This window comes from Populus nigra, chromosome 5 (assembly GCF_951802175.1).
Source record: "Populus nigra chromosome 5, ddPopNigr1.1, whole genome shotgun sequence".
Classification (NCBI taxonomy): Eukaryota; Viridiplantae; Streptophyta; class Magnoliopsida; order Malpighiales; family Salicaceae; genus Populus; species Populus nigra.
In genome coordinates this window covers 20,083,643-20,104,145 of record NC_084856.1, presented here as the reverse complement: position 1 = coordinate 20,104,145, position 20,503 = coordinate 20,083,643, and the positions used below count along the sequence as shown (strand labels likewise).

Here is a 20,503-nt window from a genome sequence, read left to right as displayed (position 1 = left end):
TATTTAAGTGGAGTTAACTTATTTATATAAAAAAATAACATTAATGTTTGTCGAGTTATAATTTATTAATAATTATTAAATAAATCAGTTTATCACATAAAGATATGGATCAACAGATCATCCTATACATCAATCTTTTCACTTCTTTGTTAAAAAAAATGGCATCTAAGTCTCTTGTTCATCTCTTCCCTGTTTCTTCCCCTGCCCAAGGCTATGTCAACCCTTTTCTTAAGACTTGGCAAATTAAATTATTATTTTATTGGTGATTAATCGTTTCCCCCCAAGGTTTTGATGTCCATGTTATTATCTAATTAATGCTTTATAGACAATCATTATAAATATTGTGTCGTTATTAATTAATATATTATTTAATTGATAAGAATTAAAGTTATTATTTATTGTTCCATAATCTCTTAATTTATTATTAATTAATTTTTTTTTTTGAAAAAATCACTCAGGATCTCTCAGTTTATGTGTGTCTGGATCATTGGAGTTGATGGAAGGTTCATAAATAAGACACCATTGTAAGACTTTAAAAGAGTTATATATATTTTTCACCGAAAAAGAGAGAGCATAAATACGTGTTTTTCATCCTTCCATCGAAGAATTATTACACGGATCGAAATTATATGAACTAGAATTGTTCGACCAATGATTAATTCAAACTTAAATTTTCTGAAAAAAACCAAAAACAAAAAAGAGACAAGACATTATTGTTAGTTGACCTGCAACAAATTAGTTAAACAACGTATTATTACAATATAATGACGAGCTACTACAAGAAATATTTACAACTAGCTACGTTACCGGCTCACAGGTCGGATAAAAAATAATCTAAAAAAATAATATTCAATCAATGTAAACATATTTTTTTAAAAAAAATTATTAAATAAAAAAATACTAATATCAAATAATAAAAACAAAAGAAATAAGTAGAAAGAAAAATTATAAAATAATATCAACCCATGTTAACTCATAAAATTCCTTCCTGAACCTTTTGATTGAAAACACTAAACATAAAAAAAAAATACGAAACTCAATTCCTAACATGTCAAATATTAAAAGATAAAAAAAAATTAACTATACAAAAGGATTTAAAACAAAAATAAAAAAAAGTGTAAGTCTACTTAGCTTAATTCGTCAAATTTGAGGGTTAAATTATAAAATCAGGATAATCTATAAAAAGAAAAACGGAGAAAAACAAGAAGCTTATTCTACAAACAAAAAAAAATCAATGTTTAGTAATGATATTAAAAAAGAAAATAAAAAAAAACGATGTGAATCCATGACCGGGCCATTTGACTACAAACACCAAACCTTGAAAAACCATGAAACCCAAATTTCAATAAATTAAATGTCAAATGATGAAATTAAAAATACAAAATCAATAAAAAAAAGGATTCAAAAGAAAAAATAGCATCTAAAATAATGAGGATCAAATTTGAAAAAAAAAACAAATTAGAGAATGGATAATGTTAGACTGAAGGGCTAAATTGAAAAGAAAAATTAATTTTATAAAATAATTAAAGAATAAACCACCAAAGAGAATGAGAACCAAATATATAAAAATAAAAAATTTTGATTAAAGGATGAGATTGAAAACAATTGAAAGTTTAAAACAAAACAAGGAACAAATAAAAAAACAAAATCAGGATCAAATTTGAAAGATCTAAAAACAAAAAGCCTAAATTGAATGATACAATTGAAAATAACAAAAAAAAAACCTTACAAAAGGGCCAAAGACAAATATTAAACAATTAAAAGAATGAGAACTGATATTTAAATATACCCAACCAACAAGATTGCTCTAAAATTTTAAATGCCTGATACGAATCTCAAGAGAAAAGAGAAGAGAAGAGGAAAAAAACACCAGTGATAATCTGTCTATCAAAACCAAGCACCCACCATTTTCTAAGGAAGATTAAATAACATGGTAAAAGTAAATATTTACCCTCTGTATAACAGTGTATGTATTGCTGAAACGATGAGGCATTTAATATTGTTTTTTTAAAATATTTTTTAATTATTATGAAAGACTAATTCACCCCTCAAAACAACTTTATTATAAAAAAGTAAATTTTAAATATAAAAATATCCCCAAAGAAAGCTTTATTAAATTTTAAAACTAAAGTTATTTTAGGAAATTCACAATGCTAGAAAATATGAAATCTCAAAAAAAAACCCTTGGAGACTAATTCCCTAATTTTGTGCATTTAATAGTATTGAAGGGGTTTTACTATTAAAAAAAAATCATTGTATCCCTAATCAAAACAATATAGACAAATGGATCACGTGGAGAATACCATTTTATCCCTAAGCTTAGTTTTCTAGGCTTATTTGGTGAATGAAAAAACAATGTAGGTTGGCCTGAGTGGAAAATGCTCTGGTTGCTTAAGCGAGTGAAGACATCAAATTTTCTTGGGAGAAGATCCCATCTGGATACCTTGAAGAATAATAATAATAAAAAAAACAACTAATTTTTTGATTAGGAGTTCTATGATAGAATGATTTTTTTATTCATTGAGGAAAGATTAGGATCGAAAGAGTCAAGGGGAAGATGGGTTTTTAAATCCAACTTCACTATAAACTAATCCTTCTCCTTGAACAGATTGATTATTACTGGCTGCTAGCTAGAGTCGGCACTGGACATTTATATATATATATGTCAACTAGCCGTTAACAAACCGCAAGATAAACTAAGAATAAATCACAAAACCACAACTGGAAATATAAAACCACCAAGTCTAAATAGAAATCAATCCCCGATCATGATGGAGGTTTCAAATTGAATTTCAAACTAGGGAAATCTTACTATCTAACTATCATTTCTTAAAATCAAGTCCCTGGTTGCATATTACTAGGGAAAACCAACTTCTCTCACGCCTAGCATATAAATTATAGTCTTGATTTTAAGACTATAATCCATTCAAATAGAGAATTTTTGTAAAAGGTAGGAAAAATCGAAATGGATGGTCAAACTATATGTATCAAAATATGTTAAATAGAGGACTTAATTGTAGTTAGCTCAAACCGGAAAAAACAGAAACAGGGAATCAAGAAACCATGGAGCCGCAGGTCCAATACAGAGGACACAACAAAACAGCAGAGATCGTAGATGGTTTTTCTCTTTAAAATACTTTAAATCAATGGTTAACCATAATCATGACAGAGACACACATGCTTCTGCTACTATAAGAACCCACAAAGACAAACCTTTCTCTTCACAACACAAGAAACATAAAGTGCGTTCAAGTCAAGAAACATAAAGTTCGTTCGAGACAAGAAAGAATATGTCAAGCACTGCTGGTCAAGTCATTCGTTGCAAAGGTAACTGAGAAAAGCCACTTTACTTGGTTCTTGTTTTTAACATTTCTCGTTATCTTTCGTCACTTAAATAATGGGATGCCTGTAATCTTCTGTAGCTGCTGTGGCATGGGAAGCTGGAAAGCCATTAGTGATGGAGGAAGTGGAGGTGGCTCCACCACAAGCTATGGAGGTTCGTTTGAAGATCCTCTTCACTGCCCTCTGCCATACTGATGTTTACTTCTGGGAAGCCAAGGTGATTAGCACTTTCTATTATGATTTGTTTTTATAATCTGGTTGGTTCCTTCTTGTGTTCTTAGAGATTGATAATATAATTAGCATGGTTAATTTGTCATGTTGCAGGGGCAAACCCCATTGTTTCCTCGCATATTTGGCCACGAAGCAGGAGGGTATGAATTTGATCCATTAGTTCATTACTTTTTGTGCTACTTCGATAAACTCATTTTATGTTGATAGTGAGGAATGGGGGGGACTAATTTGATATTTTCTTTTCTTGTAGGATTGTCGAAAGTGTTGGTGAGGGGGTGACAGACCTGAAACCCGGTGACCATGTGCTTCCTGTCTTCACAGGAGAGTGTAAGGAATGCCGACATTGCAAATCAGAGGAGAGTAATATGTGTGATCTTCTGAGGATCAACACTGACAGAGGTGTGATGTTGAATGATGGAAAGTCTAGATTTTCAATTAGAGGGCAGCCCATTTACCACTTTGTTGGTACCTCAACCTTCAGTGAGTACACTGTGGTTCATGTTGGCTGTCTTGCCAAGATCAATCCGGCTGCTCCTCTTGACAAAGTATGTATCCTCAGCTGTGGAGTTTCAACAGGTTAGGGGCGAAATCCAATTCAATCTTTCTTTTATGGATGAAGAATTTGTAGCTTTCATGTAATAAAGATTTGTTTTTTTTGACCTGTAGGTCTTGGTGCCACCTTGAACGTTGCAAAACCGAAGAAAGGCTCATCAGTAGCCATTTTTGGACTAGGAGCTGTAGGCCTTGCAGTAAGTTTCTTTTCCAATACAAGATTAGCGAGCAATTTTCCTATTCAGAATGTGGATGCTGATGCAAAACTTGTTCGTGTTGTTTCTATATCACAGGCCGCTGAAGGGGCTCGAATTGCTGGTGCTTCAAGAATCATTGGTGTCGATTTGAATTCCAATAGGTTCAATGAAGGTGAGAGGAGCATTTACTGAGATCAAATTGCAATGCATCCACTGCTGCGTGCTCCTCGAAAATTATATATTGACTGATATATATTTAGCACAGTCAAATAGCCTATAACATGAAACTGATAAAATTAAGTAGCCTGAGTATTGATTCTTGGTAATAATGTTGCCCATTGAGTCACGTTATCTCTGTTGTATTTGTACCTGCTTTCTGATGCTCATTCTTGTTCTTTGTCAACAGCCAAGAAATTCGGTGTCACGGAGTTTGTAAACCCAAAAGATTATAAGAAGCCTGTTCAAGAGGTTAGTGAGATAGTGGATCGTGTTTTGAGAAACAAGCGTGGATGGATCTCTCAAGTCTGTTCTGAATTTGATTCCATGTCTTTAGGTGATAGCTGAGATGACCAACGGAGGAGTTGATCGAAGTGTCGAGTGCACTGGAAGTATTAATGCCATGATTTCTGCCTTTGAATGTGTCCATGATGTAATTTTCGATGAATTCTTTTCAGTCATTGAATTGAAAGTCAAAAGGAGAATCACCGAGTTAATATGCTTAACATTCTTGACGTTTTGCTTGCTTTGCAGGGATGGGGTGTTGCTGTGCTAGTTGGTGTGCCCAACAAAGATGATTCTTTCAAAACCCATCCAATGAGTTTCCTGAATGAGAAGACTCTCAAGGGTACCTTCTTTGGCAACTACAAACCGCGCTCCGACCTTCCTTCAGTGGTTGAAATGTACATGAACAAGGTATATCTGAGTTCCCATTAATCTCACTCGGTATGCAGTATACGAATATATTTCTGTATATGTAGTCGAATTATGGTCCCTGTGAAATTTCTTCGTGGAAACTTGAAGGTAAAATTAATTGGTCAAAACAACAAACTAAAATGATCGAAATTGATTACTGGGAATGAAACTTCTTAGCCTTCTTTGCTAGCGCAATGCAAATAGCACCCTGGGGATAGCTCTGGCTGCTACTAGCTAAATGTACCAATGGTTTTGTAAATGTGAGAGCTGGTTCCACCACACTACCAAACACAGGCTCAACACCATTGCTTGGATCTTGAAACTCGTGTGAAGAAACAAAACAGTAGCTATTCCTCTATTCAGTTTTGATGCATTCCATGCAATCAATTGTTAACCTCAGCAGTTGTGATGTTACAGGAGCTTGAGCTGGAGAAATTCATCACCCATGAGGTCCCTTTCTCAGAAATCAACAAGGCTTTTGACTACATGCTTGGTGGAGCAAGTCTCAGGTGTATCATCCGCATGGAAGCGTAAAAGAAGACTGGTTTGTCCGTCTGAATGTGAGAAGGAAACAATAAAATCATGTTTGGGATTGTTAAATGTTGAATAAAGTTGGTGATGTTTTAGTTTCTTTCACTAAATTTCTTGTATTGTAAATGGCACATTTGCTTCCCAGTTCAGGCATGTACAGATAAATCAAAGCTTCAAGTGTTTTTCTGACTTCAGTTTATCTCCTTCAGCTTGTGTCTTTCTAATTCTATGTCTCTGCATTTATGAGAAGTAATGTCCCAACAAGTAACATTAATCACCTGTCTTTGACTGCATTTCCATTTATCCACGTAGTTTTTGCTGTCTTCCTATCTCATAGAAGTCTTTGCTAGCATTTGCATGTCATTGTATGCGAGTAGAAGGGTCTCTGTGTTACCACCAGTCTTATGTTTTTTCTTTTTCCTACAGAAAAATTCAGCTGTAAAATTTCCATTTGTTCTTGTTGTTTTAAAGCAATCTTTCTAGTTTGGTTTCTTGTCAATTTAGTTGGCAATCTTGGGGTAGTAAATCGATGTCACTATGTTTTGTTGACCAAGCATAACTCAAGAAGCAGAATCAATCTTGAGATTTTCTTGCAATTCAGTTTTATTTCTGTTGTATAAATAAATGCTTTGATATTCAATAAAATTATCATCTTCTGCATCTTAAGAATTAAAAGACTTGCTTTCTTTTGTATAAAACCGATAAATTGGTATCAGAGTTGATTATCTTAAGGACATGTGAGATTAAGAAAGCCAAAACACAATCTCTAAATACTTATCACCTAACACTACACATCCAATATGAATTTAGAAATGTCATTCACTATAATTACACCTCTAGTGTTTGGTGAGATAAATTATGAGGTCTGGGCTGTTAGAATGGAAGTCTATCTTCATGCTAATAATATGTAGAAAACTATTGAACAAGTATATGAAGTTCTAACCTTGTCAGACAATCCAACCACTGCACAAATAAAAAATCATAAGGAGAGAAAGCGAAGAAAATCAAAAGCATGAGCAACTTTGTTTGCAGCAGTCTCACCTATCATTTTCAATAGAATAATAACTCTAAAACAACCAAGGAAATTTAGGATTTTTTAAAGGAAGAATATGAAGAAAATGAGAAGATCAAAGGGATGCAAGTGTTGAATTTATTCGAGAATTTGAGATGCAAAAGATGAAAGAATAAAAAACAATTAAGGAATATTCTAACAGATTTCTTGGCATTATCAACAATGTAAAACTCCTTTGTATTGATTCTTCTGATTTTAGAATTATTCAAAAGATCCTAGTAATAATTTTTTAGAAGTTTGAGATAACAATCTTCATAAAATGACAAGATTTATATGGGCTATAAAGACATCATAAGACATTCAAAACAAAGGTTCACAATCTTCATTCTCTACTGCATATATATTTTTATAGCAACTCTCTCTAGAATATTCTTATATTTTTTCTCCCTAAAAATATATTTATTTAAGTATCAGAGAGTCTCCACCTCCATCAAAAGAGATCTTTTGTAGGTATTAGTCATAAGTCACCTTGACCTACTAAGCATTCGGTATAAGCTATCAACCTCATTGTCTAGGGAGAATTAATGAGATTGTTAGACCAATTGATTAACCAATTATCCAACATGAGGGCTTTATTCTTAGGCTACTTGAATTTTTAGGACTTCATCATATATGTTTAGTAGATTTAGCCTTGGTAGATCTGAGGTGAAAGGATATCGCTTGTGATGTGTTAATCCTAAGTTATATAAGTTTATTATTTGAGGGATGTGATATTTGAAGAGTCTACTATGTTTCATAAAAAAATGGAGTCCATTAGTGTTGATTTTGAGATGGATCAGGGTATTAATAAACAAGTGGAGCTTGAGGATATAGCTTTAGAGACAATGCAAAAATATGTTCCAATTGAGCTTGTTGATGAAGTGGTGCATGATATTGTTGATGTAAATGCATTTGAAGAACAACATTGCAATATTGCTACAAAAAGGCAAATAAGATAGATAAAAGCACTAGTTAAGTATGATTATACTAATCTAGTTGATTTTTCCTTAAATATTGTAGAGAATCTTGACAATCATGAGCCTTGTTATAAAGAGGTAATTTTTTTATATAAATAATCTTCACAATTGATTTTTTTATTAACGAGAAGATTGAGTTTCTTTATAAAAACCAGACATAGGAGCCTGTTAAAGAACCACAATACCAGAAGATTGTTGGGTGTAAATGGGTTTGTAGTAGGAAAGATGGAATCTCAGGGGTTGAGGATACTGGGTTTTAAACACAACTAGTTGTTAAGGGCTTTACACAAAGAGAATTGACTTCATTTAAGTGTTCTATGTAGTTGTGAAGAATAGTTCCATCCATATATTGCTTGCTATGATTGCTTTGTTTAATTTAAAGCTCGAGTAGCTGGATGTAAAAATAACTTTTCTACATGGTGAGCTGGAGGAGATGATCTACATGCATTATCCATATGGTTTTATTGCTCAAGGTTAGGAAGACCATGTATGTTTATCAAAGAATTCATGGTATGGCTTGAATCAGTCATAGAGGTAGTGGTATAAAATGTTTGATACTTTTATGCTTGGACACACTTACTTTAGAAATGATAATGATAGTTGTGTGTATTTCAGAAAGCTCTCAAATGGTTCATTTATATACTTGTTAATGACATGTTGATTGCCTCCAAGAACATGTATAAAATTAATAATTTGAAGAACTAATTGAGTGGTGAGTTTAAGATGAAGGATTTAGGTACAACTAATAAGATTTTAGGTATACAAATATGCAAAGATCAAAGTCCTAACAAGTTATACTTGTCACAAAGAAAGTATCTTGAGAAGGTACTTGAATGCTTTGATATGCAAGATTGCAAGCTAGTTAGTACTTTACTTACAACCTATTTTAGGTTATCTTCAACTTTGTCACTATAAACTAAGAAGGAAAATAGCACATGTTAAATGTTTCTCATGCTAGTGCAGTTGGGAGCATTATTTATATTAAGGTCTATACTTATCCAGAAATTTCACATGTTGTTAGTGTGGTTAGCAGGTTTATGATAAATCCTGATAAAGTTCACAGGCATGCCATGAAATGGATGCTCTACTATCTTAAAAGTACTACAAATATTGGTTTGATATATGACAAGAGTAGTGGTACTAAAAGTAATGTTAAGGGTTTTGTAGACTCAGATTATACTAGTAGTTTGGATAGAAGAAAATCACTAACAAGTTATGTTTTCACTATTTTAGGGTGTGTCATTAACTGGAAAGAAATTTCACAATTCATTTTTTCATTGTCAACAATAGAGGTTGAGCATATGACATCGACGAAGGAAGTGAAACAAACTCTATGGCTAAGAGGTTTGATTTGTAATCTTTGTTTATAACACGAGTTGATCATTGTGCATTATAATGACTAAAGTGCTATTCATCTAGCTAAGATCCTAATGTATCATGAAAGGGCCAAATATATTGATATCAAGTTTCACTTTATTCTAGATATCATCTCATAAGATGTTATATCAGTGAAGAAAATTGTTACAACTGAAAACTCTATATATATATATATTGACAAAGCATATCTCTAAAGTCAAGTTCAAGCATTACTTGAACTTAATTGGTTTGTGTAGTACTTGAGAGATTCTTGGTGGAGAAAATCAGAAAGGAGTTTAAGTTTCATAAGTTGACTCAATTTAAGTCAAGGTAGAGATTTGTTAGGTTTATCTTAAATTGTACCTCTATGTGAGGAAATAAATATCTATGTTAACTTAACCCATATAAAAAATCTAAAGTTATCATATTTACATGTCAAGGTCTATTTGTGAGTGTTTAAATTCTCTATACTTTTATGGCTAGATAGAAGAGAGAAAATATAAGTTTTGAGTTACTTTGGGATTTTAAGTGAGAGAGTAATTTTGTGTGCGTCTTGTAATTCTTTACTTTTTAAATGAATTTTTCTACTTATATGTAGACTTAAATTATCTGACTAATTTTAAATGCTTCTGTATAATTAATTATACTTATTTTTTTATATTTTTCTAAAATTAATTTGAAATTTTAAGATTGTTTTCACTATAATTCTCAAGATTTCTATTGTGATTCACTTCGACAACATTTTGTTTAGTGGAGTGAGCCATGAGAATTGAAGGGTTTCCTAAGAGGGACTTCATAGGAATTAATAGACCATTGTAAAACTTTAAAAGAGTTAAATTATTCATTTATTATTTAACCCAAAAAAAATGCTTAAATACTATTTTTCATCTTTCAATCGAAAATTTTTCAAAATTATATGAACTAAAAATGTTTTACAAATGATTAGCCTCTTTTCATTCAAAAGATATTTCAAACTTAATTAATTATTTAAAAGAGAAAGAAAAAAAGAACAACAAGATACTATTGTTAGTTGACCTATAATAAATTAATATATATTAATTATATAAGTCAACTTGCAGTTAACAAGCCAAAATATAAAATAAGAATGAACCACAAAACAACAACTGGAAATATAAACCCACAAGGCTAAAGAGAATCAATCCCCAGCCACGATAGAGGTTTCAAATTGAATATCAAACTACAAAATCTTTCAATTATACCCTCCTACTATCATCTCTTAAAATCAGTCCCTAGTTGCATCCTACAAGGGGAAGCCAAGTTTTCATAGGCCTAGCACATAAATTATATTTTGAGTGTCAACAACTATTTGATATCATAGATAAGAATTTGTTTTAAGAATATAATTTACACAAATATAGAGTTTTCATGCGCCTAATGTTTTCTTCGCAAGCTATATGTTTTCTGGTAATATGATGATGTTGTTTCAAATGAACTAAGTTCATTACCAAAGAAAGTTGACCTGAGTGGAAAGGACTCTAGTTGCTTAAGCAAGTGTTCTCGTGTTTGAGCCCCCTTGTGGATGCTGCAAATTGTTTTTTTTGGAGAAGTTCCTGTTTTGATACCCGACGTAACCTCAAAGGATTAGTTCTGGGAAATAGGCTATGGATACCTTGAAGAATTAAAAAACAACCACTTTGATTAGGAGTTACAATGATAGAATGATTTTTTTATTCATTGATGAAAGATTAGGATCGAAAGAGTCAAGGGGAAGATGAGTTTTTAAATCCAACTTCACTAGAAACTAATCCTTGTCTTCGAACAGATTGGTTATTACTGGCTGCTAGCTAGAGTGGGCATTGGAAATTTATATATATATGTCAACTAGCCGTTAACAAACCGCAAGATAAACTAAGAATAAATCACAAAACCACAACTGGAAATATAAAACCACCAAGTCTAAATAGAAATCAATCCCCGATCATGATGGAGGTTTCAAATTGAATTTCAAACTAGGGAAATCTTACTATCTAACTATCATTTCTTAAAATCAAGTCCCTGGTTGCATATTACTAGGGAAAGCCAGCTAGCATGCAAATTATATTCTTAGTATCAAGAACGATTTGATATCATGGAAAAAATAAAACTATAATCCATTCAAATAGAGAATTTTTGTAAAAGGTAGGAAAAATTGAAATGGATGGTCACACTATATGTATCAAAATATGTTAAATAGAGGACTTAATTGTAGTTAGCTCAAACCAGAATAAACAGAAACAGGGAATCAAGAAACCATGGAGCCGCGGGTCCAATACAGTGGACACAACAAAACAGCAGAGATCGTAGCTGGTTTTTCTCCTTAATACTTGAAATCAATGTTTAACCATAAGCATGACAGAGACACACATGCTTCTGCTACTATAAGAACCCACAAAGACAAACCTTTCTCTTCACAACACAAGAAACATAAAGTGCGTTCAAGTCAAGAAACATAAAGTTCGTTCAAGACAAGAAAGAATATGTCAAGCACTGCTGGTCAAGTCATTCGTTGCAAAGGTAACTGAGAAAAGCCACTTTACTTGGTTCTTGCTTTTTACATTTCTCGTTATCTTTCGTCACTTAAATAATGGGATGCGTGTAATCTTCTGTAGCTGCTGTGGCATGGGAAGCTGGAAAGCCATTAGTGATGGAGGAAGTGGAGGTGGCTCCACCACAAGCTATGGAGGTTCGTTTGAAGATCCTCTTCACTTCCCTCTGCCATACTGATGTTTACTTCTGGGAAGCCAAGGTGATTAGCGTTTTCTATTACGATTTGGTTTTATAATCTGGGTGGTTCCTTCTTGTGTTCTTAGAGATTGATAATATAATTAGCATGGTTAATTTGTCATGTTCAGGGGCAAACGCCGTTGTTTCCTCGCATATTTGGCCACGAAGCAGGAGGGTATGAATTTGATCCCTTAGTTCATTGCTTTTTGTGCTACTTCGATAAACTCATTTTATGTTGATCGTGAGGAATGGGGGGGACTAATTTAATATTTTCTTTTCTTCTAGGATTGTCGAAAGTGTTGGTGAGGGGGTGACAGACCTGAAACCCGGTGACCATGTGCTTCCCGTCTTCACAGGAGAGTGTAAGGAATGCCGACATTGCAAATCAGAGGAGAGTAATATGTGTGATCTTCTTAGGATCAACACTGACAGAGGTGTGATGCTGAATGATGGAAAGTCTAGATTTTCAATTAGAGGGCAGCCCATTTACCACTTTGTTGGTACCTCAACCTTCAGTGAGTACACTGTGGTTCATGTTGGCTGTCTTGCCAAGATCAATCCGGCTGCTCCTCTTGACAAAGTTTGTATCCTCAGCTGTGGAGTTTCAACAGGTTAGGGGCGAAATCCAATTCAATCTTTCTTTTATGGATGAAGAATTTGTAGCTTTCATGTAATAAAGATTTGTTTTTTTTTGACCTGTAGGTCTTGGTGCCACCTTGAACGTTGCAAAACCGAAGAAAGGCTCATCAGTAGCCATTTTTGGACTAGGAGCTGTAGGCCTTGCAGTAAGTTTCTTTTCCAATACAAGATTAGCGAGCAATTTTCCTATTCAGAATGTGGATGCTGATGCAAAACTTGTTCGTGTTGTTTCTATATCACAGGCCGCTGAAGGGGCTCGAATTGCTGGTGCTTCAAGAATCATTGGTGTCGATTTGAATTCCAATAGGTTCAATGAAGGTGAGAGGAGCATTTACTGAGATCAAATTGCAATGCATCCACTGCTGAGTGCTCCTCTAAAATTATATATTGACTGATATATATTTAGCACAGTCAAATAGCCTATAACATGAAACTGATAAAATTAAGTAGCCTGAGTATTGATTCTTGGTAATAATGTTGCCCATTGAGTCACGTTATCTCTGTTGTATTTGTACCTGCTTTCTGATGCTCATTCTTGTTCTTTGTCAACAGCCAAGAAATTCGGTGTCACGGAGTTTGTAAACCCAAAAGATTATAAGAAGCCTGTTCAAGAGGTTAGTAAGATTGTGGATCGTGTTTTGAGAAACAAGCGTGTATGGATCTCTCAAGTCTGTTCTAAATTTGATTCCATGTCTTTAGGTGATAGCTGAGATGACCAACGGAGGAGTTGATCGAAGTGTCGAGTGCACTGGAAGTATTAATGCCATGATTTCTGCCTTTGAATGTGTCCATGATGTAATTTCCGATGAATTCTTTTCAGTCATTGAATTGAAAGTCAAAAAGAGAATCACCGAGTTAATATGCTTAACATTGTTGACGTTTTGCTTGCTTTGCAGGGATGGGGTGTTGCTGTACTTGTTGGTGTGCCCAACAAAGATGATTCTTTCAAAACCCATCCAATGAGTTTCCTGAATGAGAAGACTCTCAAGGGTACCTTCTTTGGCAACTACAAACCGCGCTCCGACCTTCCTTCAGTGGTTGAAATGTACATGAACAAGGTATATCTGAGTTCCCATTAATCTCACTCGGTATGCAGTATACGAATATATTTCTGTATATGTAGTCGAATTATGGTCCCTGTGAAATTTCTTCGTGGAAACTTGAAGGTAAAATTAATTGGTCAAAACAACAAACTAAAATGATCGAAATTGATTACTGGGAATGAAACTTCTTAGCCTTCTTTGCTAGCGCAATGCAAATAGCACCCTGGGGATAGCTCTGGCTGCTACTAGCTAAATGTTGTAAATGTGAGAGCTGGTTCCACCACACTACCAAACACAGGCTCAACACCATTGCTTGGATCTTGACTCGTGTGAAGAAACAAAACAGTAGCTATTCCTCTATTCAGTTTTGATGCATTCCATGCAATCAATTGTTAACATCAGCAGTTGTGATGTTACAGGAGCTTGAGCTGGAGAAATTCATCACCCATGAGGTCCCTTTCTCAGAAATCAACAAGGCTTTTGACTACATGCTTGGTGGAGCAAGTCTCAGGTGTATCATCCGCATGGAAGCGTAAAAGAAGACTGGTTTGTCCGTCTGAATGTGAGAAGGAAACAATAAAATCATGTTTGGGATTGTTAAATGTTGAACAAAGTTGGTGATGTTTTAGTTTCTTTCACTAAATTTCTTGTATTATAAATGGCATATTTGCTTCCGAGTTCAGGCATGTATAAATCAAAGCTTCAAGTGTTTTTCTGACTTCAGTTTATCTCCTTCAGCTTGTGTCTTTCTAATTCTATGTCTCTGCATGTATCCAAATGCAGAATAATCACATGTCTATAGTAGGTCTTCGTTTTTCCATTTATCCATGTAGTTTTTGCTGTCTTCCTATCTCATAGAAGTCTTTGCTAGCACTTGCATATCTTTGTATGCGAGTAGAAGGGTCTGTATTACCAGTTTCTGTTTTTTCTTTTTCCATTTTGCGCGCGCTAGTGAATCGATGTCACCATGTTTTTTTACATGGCAGCGAAATTTTGAGCCCTGTGGCCTGTGGCTAAATCACTTTAGCCGGAATTGTTATTGCTTTCGCAATGGCTTAGGCTTGAAACTTTGAGAACTTCATGTCAAAAATGCTTTCCCTGTACAGTGAGCTTGATAAGAACATTTATGCAGAGCAGCCAACTGGGTATGTTTCTCAAACTCATTCAGGTATTGTGCTTAACAAAGATGTTTATGGGCTAAAACAAGTTTCAACAGCTTGTTGATATGCTGCTTCTAATTTTGATCCTAACTTGTTTGTCAAGGCTTGGCCTTTGGTATGTGAACGACAATGATTGTGAAAGCTCATTAACAAACACTAAAAGGTGTGGATATATAATGTGGCAAAATCAATGTTCAATTTAGATTTTTGGTGGTAGTCGGAACCTTACTTTACTATCACATACATAATAAATTCTTAATGTAATCGTGAAAATCAAGTCGATTCTAAAAAAAAAAATTATTTAATCTTTTTACAATATACTAAATTAAAATATAAAAAATAAGGGATTTAAATAAAAAATTAAAGAAACAAAATTCTGAAAATAAAAATAATAAATTGATATGTCGTTAGGATCCATGCATCCATTCCTATAAATCTGTTGATTATTAAAGTAAAAATAAATATTATTTCACGTCAAACAAATAAGTTTGATATCCCTTAAAGCATAGAGAAATCAATAAAATTACGAGTAAATTAATTAGGCATAGCGCTCTCTAATCAATTTTTTATTAGACAAAGCTCTTTGATTAATTTCTTATCATCAAGCGAAATTAATATTAAAAACAATTTTCATTCACTCGATAATAGCCTTAGAAGTAAAGTTTGTGAAATTATTTTAAGCAAATGTTTAAAAGTTTGACAATTTAATTTAATTTATTCTCCCCTAATAAATCAAGATGAGAGTTGCAGCAATCAAATTAATTCTTTTTCTTTTTACTCTAGTCCCTAATAGCAATTACAGATTGAAAGAAACTAGAAAGCATACATGTCATCTCAAAACAATTCAATAAGCTTGAATAACAAGTAATAGCATAATTCTGAACAAAAAAAAAATACTTGAATATGAAAGAATTACAATGATAATATTACTTCTCATAACTTGTTAATGGAGATGGTGTGTATTCCTCTTGAACTAGAAGCCAAAAATTAGTTCATAACTGTTGGAAAATTGACAAAAACAAAAAAGAAAAAAAATGTTGCAGAGCTCCTATTTCAGTCGTGTTCTGCTTTATTTATTCTCTCCCTTGGCTACCAATTTTTTTCGGAATTCTTAGGCTAATTAGAAGTCCTTATGCCACTTAATTCCTTTCTTTTTTATCTAATCCTTAAGGTTGGTTAAATTCCTCAGAATTTATGTTGAAAATAGACTCTAGTGGTGTCACAACTCTGCAGTAATTCCAACTATGCTGCAACTTAGACTTCATTTTTTACTTGCTTTCTTATATTATCCGACCATCTCAGCTGTATTTTTTCATTCATAGCATGTTAGAGGCTTGATTTACACCTTTCTTGGGTCCTAAGACCCACCGTTTCTATGTGAGACTCTTAGCTGTAATGAGATGCTCAGCACCATTAATTTTCTCATCAGATCAAGAGACCAATCTCGTTTTTCAAATTGTGTCTAGATTTTCACCATCAAAACAATTTTATCTGACCTAGTATCCTTCATAAAATTTATAGTCTTGAATGTGTAGATGATTTTGGGCTTTAGAATCACATGATTTCGATGTTTGAGGCTCAAAATATACATGTTAAAATGAATTCCAAGTACCAGAAATGTATTCTTGGAAAATAAAAATAAAAATAAAAAATCCAGGTAATTAGTTTTTTAGAAGGAGTTTTCAAGTAACTATTAAATAAAATATAAATTCAAACTTCTCATGCAATCCAAAATAAATATTCAATAAGAGAAAAGATGATGATTTTTCATCTTGAATTTTGTCCTCAACGAGTGTGAGTGGTGGTGAAAAATCCCTGATAATATATGAAAGCAAAGAATCCTGCTATAAATAAGATTTCAATCTGATTTTGCAGGTCTGATTAAAGGTCTAAACGAATTTAAATTTCTACCCATAATACCTGCTCGAAAAGCTTGATATGTATACATTACCAATTTGGTCATGGGTGCCTCATATTATCCAGAAAATGCTTGCCATAATGCATTTAGAAGGTACCCTGAATTGGTTTTTCCTTTTGAGCTTGCACATGGAGAAAGGATAGTTTGAAGCATGTATGTGATGTGGTTTCAGGAATCATTGATCATCTTGGTTGGTGATTAATATGTATCCACTTTCGAATATAGAGGCAATTATTTGCAATAAATCTACCCCGAGTCATTTTTCTCTCTATTTTTTAATGAAAAATCAGAAAAACTTGCTCATCTCTCAAAGTTTCAAAATATTTTTCCAAACTTAAAACAAATAGAAAATGTGGTTACATTATATTATTTTGTATTTAGAATGGTTACATTATATTATTTTTTATTTAGAATGGTGTCCAAACTTGCACATAATGAAATCACAAGCCCACAATAGGGCTGAATGGTGTCTATCAATTTTAAAATATTTTTTGTTTTACCATTTTGAATCTATATTTCAAACAAATAATATATATAAAACTTGTAATATCTCCAAAAACTGGCAGAAACTGAGGATGGTAACACTTTTATTCAAAATTTAAAGAAAAAACCCCTTGAAATCGGAGACAAAGTTCTCCTTACTTCTTATTGTCTATCCCAGAGCATGTATTATGGCTATGTTGAAGTCCTTTTTCATGCATTATAGTTAAGACTCTTTCTTATGAAACTTTATATATAAAAAAAAAACAATTTATTCTTGGTGCATTCATAACTATTTTTACCCGATTATATATATATATATATATATATATATATATATATATATATATATATATATATATGATGCATTAAAAAAATGGTAATGGTGAATGTTTGAGATGAGATAATTAATTTCATATTCTTTTAGGTAGATTTTAGTCACTATTTTAGAATATAAAAAAGACGGAAATAATAAAAATAAGAGATATATATTTTATATAATTTTTATTTTGAAAGTATGAAAATTCATTCTAAAAATACCCTGAAAACATATTTTAGATAAAGCTTAGTCACTATTTTATAATAAAAAAGAAAGAGATAATAAAAATGAAAAACATATCTCTTATATAGTTTTTATTTTGAAAATATAAAAATTCATTTTAAAAATATACTGAAAACATATTTATTTTATATTTTATATTTCTATTTATTCAATTAAATATGTTTATATCTCGCAATCTCTATTTTTTTTTATCCTCAAACAATAATCAATCGAAACAATATTAATTGAAAACATGATAGAAATTCCTCTTCCTCATCTCTTCATTTCGTACCAACACAACATTATTGCATAATTTCTCGTTATCAAATGAATCAATACTTTACCAATTCGATATGCAGTTATTCTATAAAAATAAGAAGAAGAAGAAAAAAAGACTTCAATATTCAAATCACAAATTACAACCAAAAAATGCATATCATAAATAAAATCCCATCTGCAGAATTTTGAGATAATTATGGGCTGAGGCCCAAAATCACCTGGGCTCAGGTTCAAATATAAGAAAATAAAAAACAAATCATCAAATATTCTTTTGTTATAGTACACGTGTCAGATGTGAAGGAAGCTTCTACATTTCTAACAAAAACAAACGGCACCCAACCATGTTCGCGACATCGCTGCCATCACCAACAACTTTCACTCTCTCTTCACTTCTTCAAACCTTCAAAAAGACCAAAACACCCCCGGTTCACTGCTCCTCGCCACCACCGCCACCATCATCCATGGACCCGCAACCAAAACGCGTAGCCGTCTGCGGCGGCGGCGTAATCGGGGTTTGCACGGCTTATTTCCTTGCCAAGAAGGGAGCCGCCGTCACGCTAATTGAGAAATCATCCGTCGCATGCGCCGCATCAGGAAAGTCCGGAGGATTCCTCGCCTTAGATTGGTGCGACGGCGGGCCTCTATCTTCTCTTGCCCGTGCCAGCTTCAATCTTCACCGTTCACTTGCTGAAGAACTTAACGGCACTGAATCCTACGGCTACCGTCCACTCACTACCCTAAGCCTCACAATCACCGAATCAGGAAAACAGAGTCAATCCTCGCGTGTTCAAAATTTGCCTTCTTGGGTTGATGGGCCTGCCCGAGACCTTAGGGCCATTGGGTCAACTGAAACAACGGCGCAAGTCCACCCCCAGATGTTCACAAAAACTCTTTTATCAAAAGCGGTGGAGAAATTCGGAGTGGAAGTGGTGATCGGGAAAGTGGATAGTGTTGGGGTTGAGGGAGGGCGGGTAGACTCAGTGGTGCTTGAAGGGGGGCGAGTTATTGAGTCAGACTCAGTGGTTTTGGCACTAGGGCCATGGTCTGGGAAGTTTGAGATGCTGAGTTCTTTGTTTAGAGTTTATGGGCTTAGAGCCCATAGTATTGTTTTGGAGCCTAAAGAGCCTGATGCTATAACCCCTCACGCTCTTTTTTTAAGTTATTATCCGGCCCAAGGTGGAAAGCCCATGGACCCTGAAGTGTATCCACGGCCCTCAGGTATTTTTCTTATTCCATTTTAACTTCTTATATTTTTTGGGGAATTATAAATTACGGCAGTTAGCAGTAAAATAATTGACTTGATTGATAGGGGAGGTGTACCTGTGCGGAATGTCATCCGAGGTTGAGGTGCCGGAGGATCCAGAGCAGATAGTGGGCGACCCAGAGTCATTAGAGGTGCTAAAGAGAGTAGCCAGTACGGTGTCGAGCCATTTGGTAGAAGGAGAGGCACTGTTGAAGGCGGAGCAAGCATGCTTCTTGCCATGCACTGACGATAGTGTTCCCGTAATCGGGGAGATTCCAGGGGTGAAGGGCTGTTATGTTGCCACTGGGCACAACTGTTGGGGTATTCTAAACGGTCCTGCTACTGGGGCTGCAATGGCTGAGCTTATAGTAGATGGGCAGTCCACCATTGTTGATCTTGCTCGGTTTAGTCCTGCCAGATTTGTTGGGCGTAGAAGAAAGGGCTAGCTGGTATTTTTGTACAGAAACTGTGATGAAAGTGGACGCATCGTTTCCAATTAAAGATCTTTGTTTGTTCTGTATGGTGAACATCTTCAAGTAGCCTTCCTTCCTCATCTATAACAAGTTGGCGAAAACCCCTCTCCATGTTTGTCCTTCTTGAGGTGAAGAACAGAAGTGAACTTTTCGCCCAAAGTGTTAAACAGCCACCTAGTTCCCTGTCTTTTAATTTTGCCCATTCATAACAAATTTAACAAATTAGATATTAATGCATTTGAAAAAAAAAAGTGTTTTGAGGATGAAAACAACACTACATTTGTCCGTGCTCGGCTGCCTGTCAGAAAAATGTTAAGAGAATAAAGGGTTTTTTTACAATATCATTATATCTAATCAATCTTTTGATTTGAAATTTTTGATTAGGTTTAAAATTAAATTCTTTTTATCTTGACATTAGATAAGTTTAAAAATAACTTTATCTATCAATAAAAAAATATTTGAAGATGAAATGGAGAAAAAAAAAATGAATGAAACTGATAAAAAAAAACATTCTGACCGAACTTCTTGCTGGCCTGGGTTAAAATTAATTTATGTGAGAGTTGTTTTAAAGTGATTTAGTTGATTTTATTGGTTCAAAAATAACTTGATTGAGCAGTAAAAATTTGTAGAAGAAATTGAAAAAAAAAAAAAACCTTTATACCCAACTCTTTACTTAGCTTGAGCTTAAAATTAAATTGTATGAGAGTTGTTCTGATGTGATCCAGGCAATTTCACAGATCCAAACACAATCCGAACAACAGTATTTTTATATTCAAAACAATTTTGGTCAAGTAATAGCAAAAACGCAGAAAATAACTTGGTTATATTCTAGAGGTGTTAAAACTAAACAACCT

At 33.7% G+C, this 20,503-nt stretch overlaps 3 protein-coding genes across 3 annotated transcripts; all 3 read left to right on the top strand.

Annotated features, from left to right (window-relative positions):
- The first annotated feature begins 3,102 nt into the window (after window positions 1-3,102).
- On the top strand, window positions 3,103-5,959 carry LOC133694662 (alcohol dehydrogenase-like). The gene is made up of 10 exons (XM_062116288.1): window positions 3,103-3,327; window positions 3,423-3,559; window positions 3,667-3,713; window positions 3,824-4,149; window positions 4,240-4,322; window positions 4,419-4,494; window positions 4,729-4,790; window positions 4,876-4,971; window positions 5,073-5,234; window positions 5,652-5,959. The coding sequence occupies exons 1-10, from the start codon at window positions 3,291-3,293 to the stop codon at window positions 5,766-5,768; spliced, it is 1,143 nt and encodes a 380-aa protein (XP_061972272.1). The 5' UTR covers window positions 3,103-3,290; the 3' UTR covers window positions 5,769-5,959.
- Window positions 5,960-11,424: 5,465 nt separating this feature from the next.
- On the top strand, window positions 11,425-14,278 carry LOC133694663 (alcohol dehydrogenase-like). Its single transcript, XM_062116289.1, has 10 exons — window positions 11,425-11,663; window positions 11,759-11,895; window positions 12,002-12,048; window positions 12,159-12,484; window positions 12,576-12,658; window positions 12,755-12,830; window positions 13,065-13,126; window positions 13,212-13,307; window positions 13,409-13,570; window positions 13,975-14,278. The coding sequence occupies exons 1-10, from the start codon at window positions 11,627-11,629 to the stop codon at window positions 14,089-14,091; spliced, it is 1,143 nt and encodes a 380-aa protein (XP_061972273.1). The 5' UTR covers window positions 11,425-11,626; the 3' UTR covers window positions 14,092-14,278.
- Window positions 14,279-18,222: 3,944 nt separating this feature from the next.
- Window positions 18,223-19,696, top strand: LOC133693787 (putative oxidoreductase TDA3). The gene is made up of 2 exons (XM_062115109.1): window positions 18,223-19,151; window positions 19,243-19,696. Exons 1-2 carry the CDS (start codon window positions 18,275-18,277, stop codon window positions 19,620-19,622), a joined length of 1,257 nt encoding a protein of 418 aa, XP_061971093.1. The 5' UTR covers window positions 18,223-18,274; the 3' UTR covers window positions 19,623-19,696.
- Window positions 19,697-20,503: the final 807 nt, after the last annotated feature.

Excerpts from the sequence above, each read along its gene's own strand:
- LOC133694662 (XM_062116288.1), top strand. The coding sequence starts at position 3,291 with ATGTCAAGCACTGCTGGTCAAGTCATTCGTTGCAAAG. Across the intron at positions 4,323-4,418 it reads TAGGAGCTGTAGGCCTTGCA|GCCGCTGAAGGGGCTCGAAT; the intron begins GTAAGTTTCTTT and ends TCTATATCACAG. Across the intron at positions 4,791-4,875 it reads ATAAGAAGCCTGTTCAAGAG|GTGATAGCTGAGATGACCAA; the intron begins GTTAGTGAGATA and ends CCATGTCTTTAG.
- LOC133694663 (XM_062116289.1), top strand. The coding sequence starts at position 11,627 with ATGTCAAGCACTGCTGGTCAAGTCATTCGTTGCAAAG. Across the intron at positions 12,659-12,754 it reads TAGGAGCTGTAGGCCTTGCA|GCCGCTGAAGGGGCTCGAAT; the intron begins GTAAGTTTCTTT and ends TCTATATCACAG. Across the intron at positions 13,308-13,408 it reads CCTTTGAATGTGTCCATGAT|GGATGGGGTGTTGCTGTACT; the intron begins GTAATTTCCGAT and ends CTTGCTTTGCAG.
- LOC133693787 (XM_062115109.1), top strand. The coding sequence starts at position 18,275 with ATGTTCGCGACATCGCTGCCATCACCAACAACTTTCACTCTCTCTTCA. Across the intron at positions 19,152-19,242 it reads AGTGTATCCACGGCCCTCAG|GGGAGGTGTACCTGTGCGGA; the intron begins GTATTTTTCTTA and ends CTTGATTGATAG.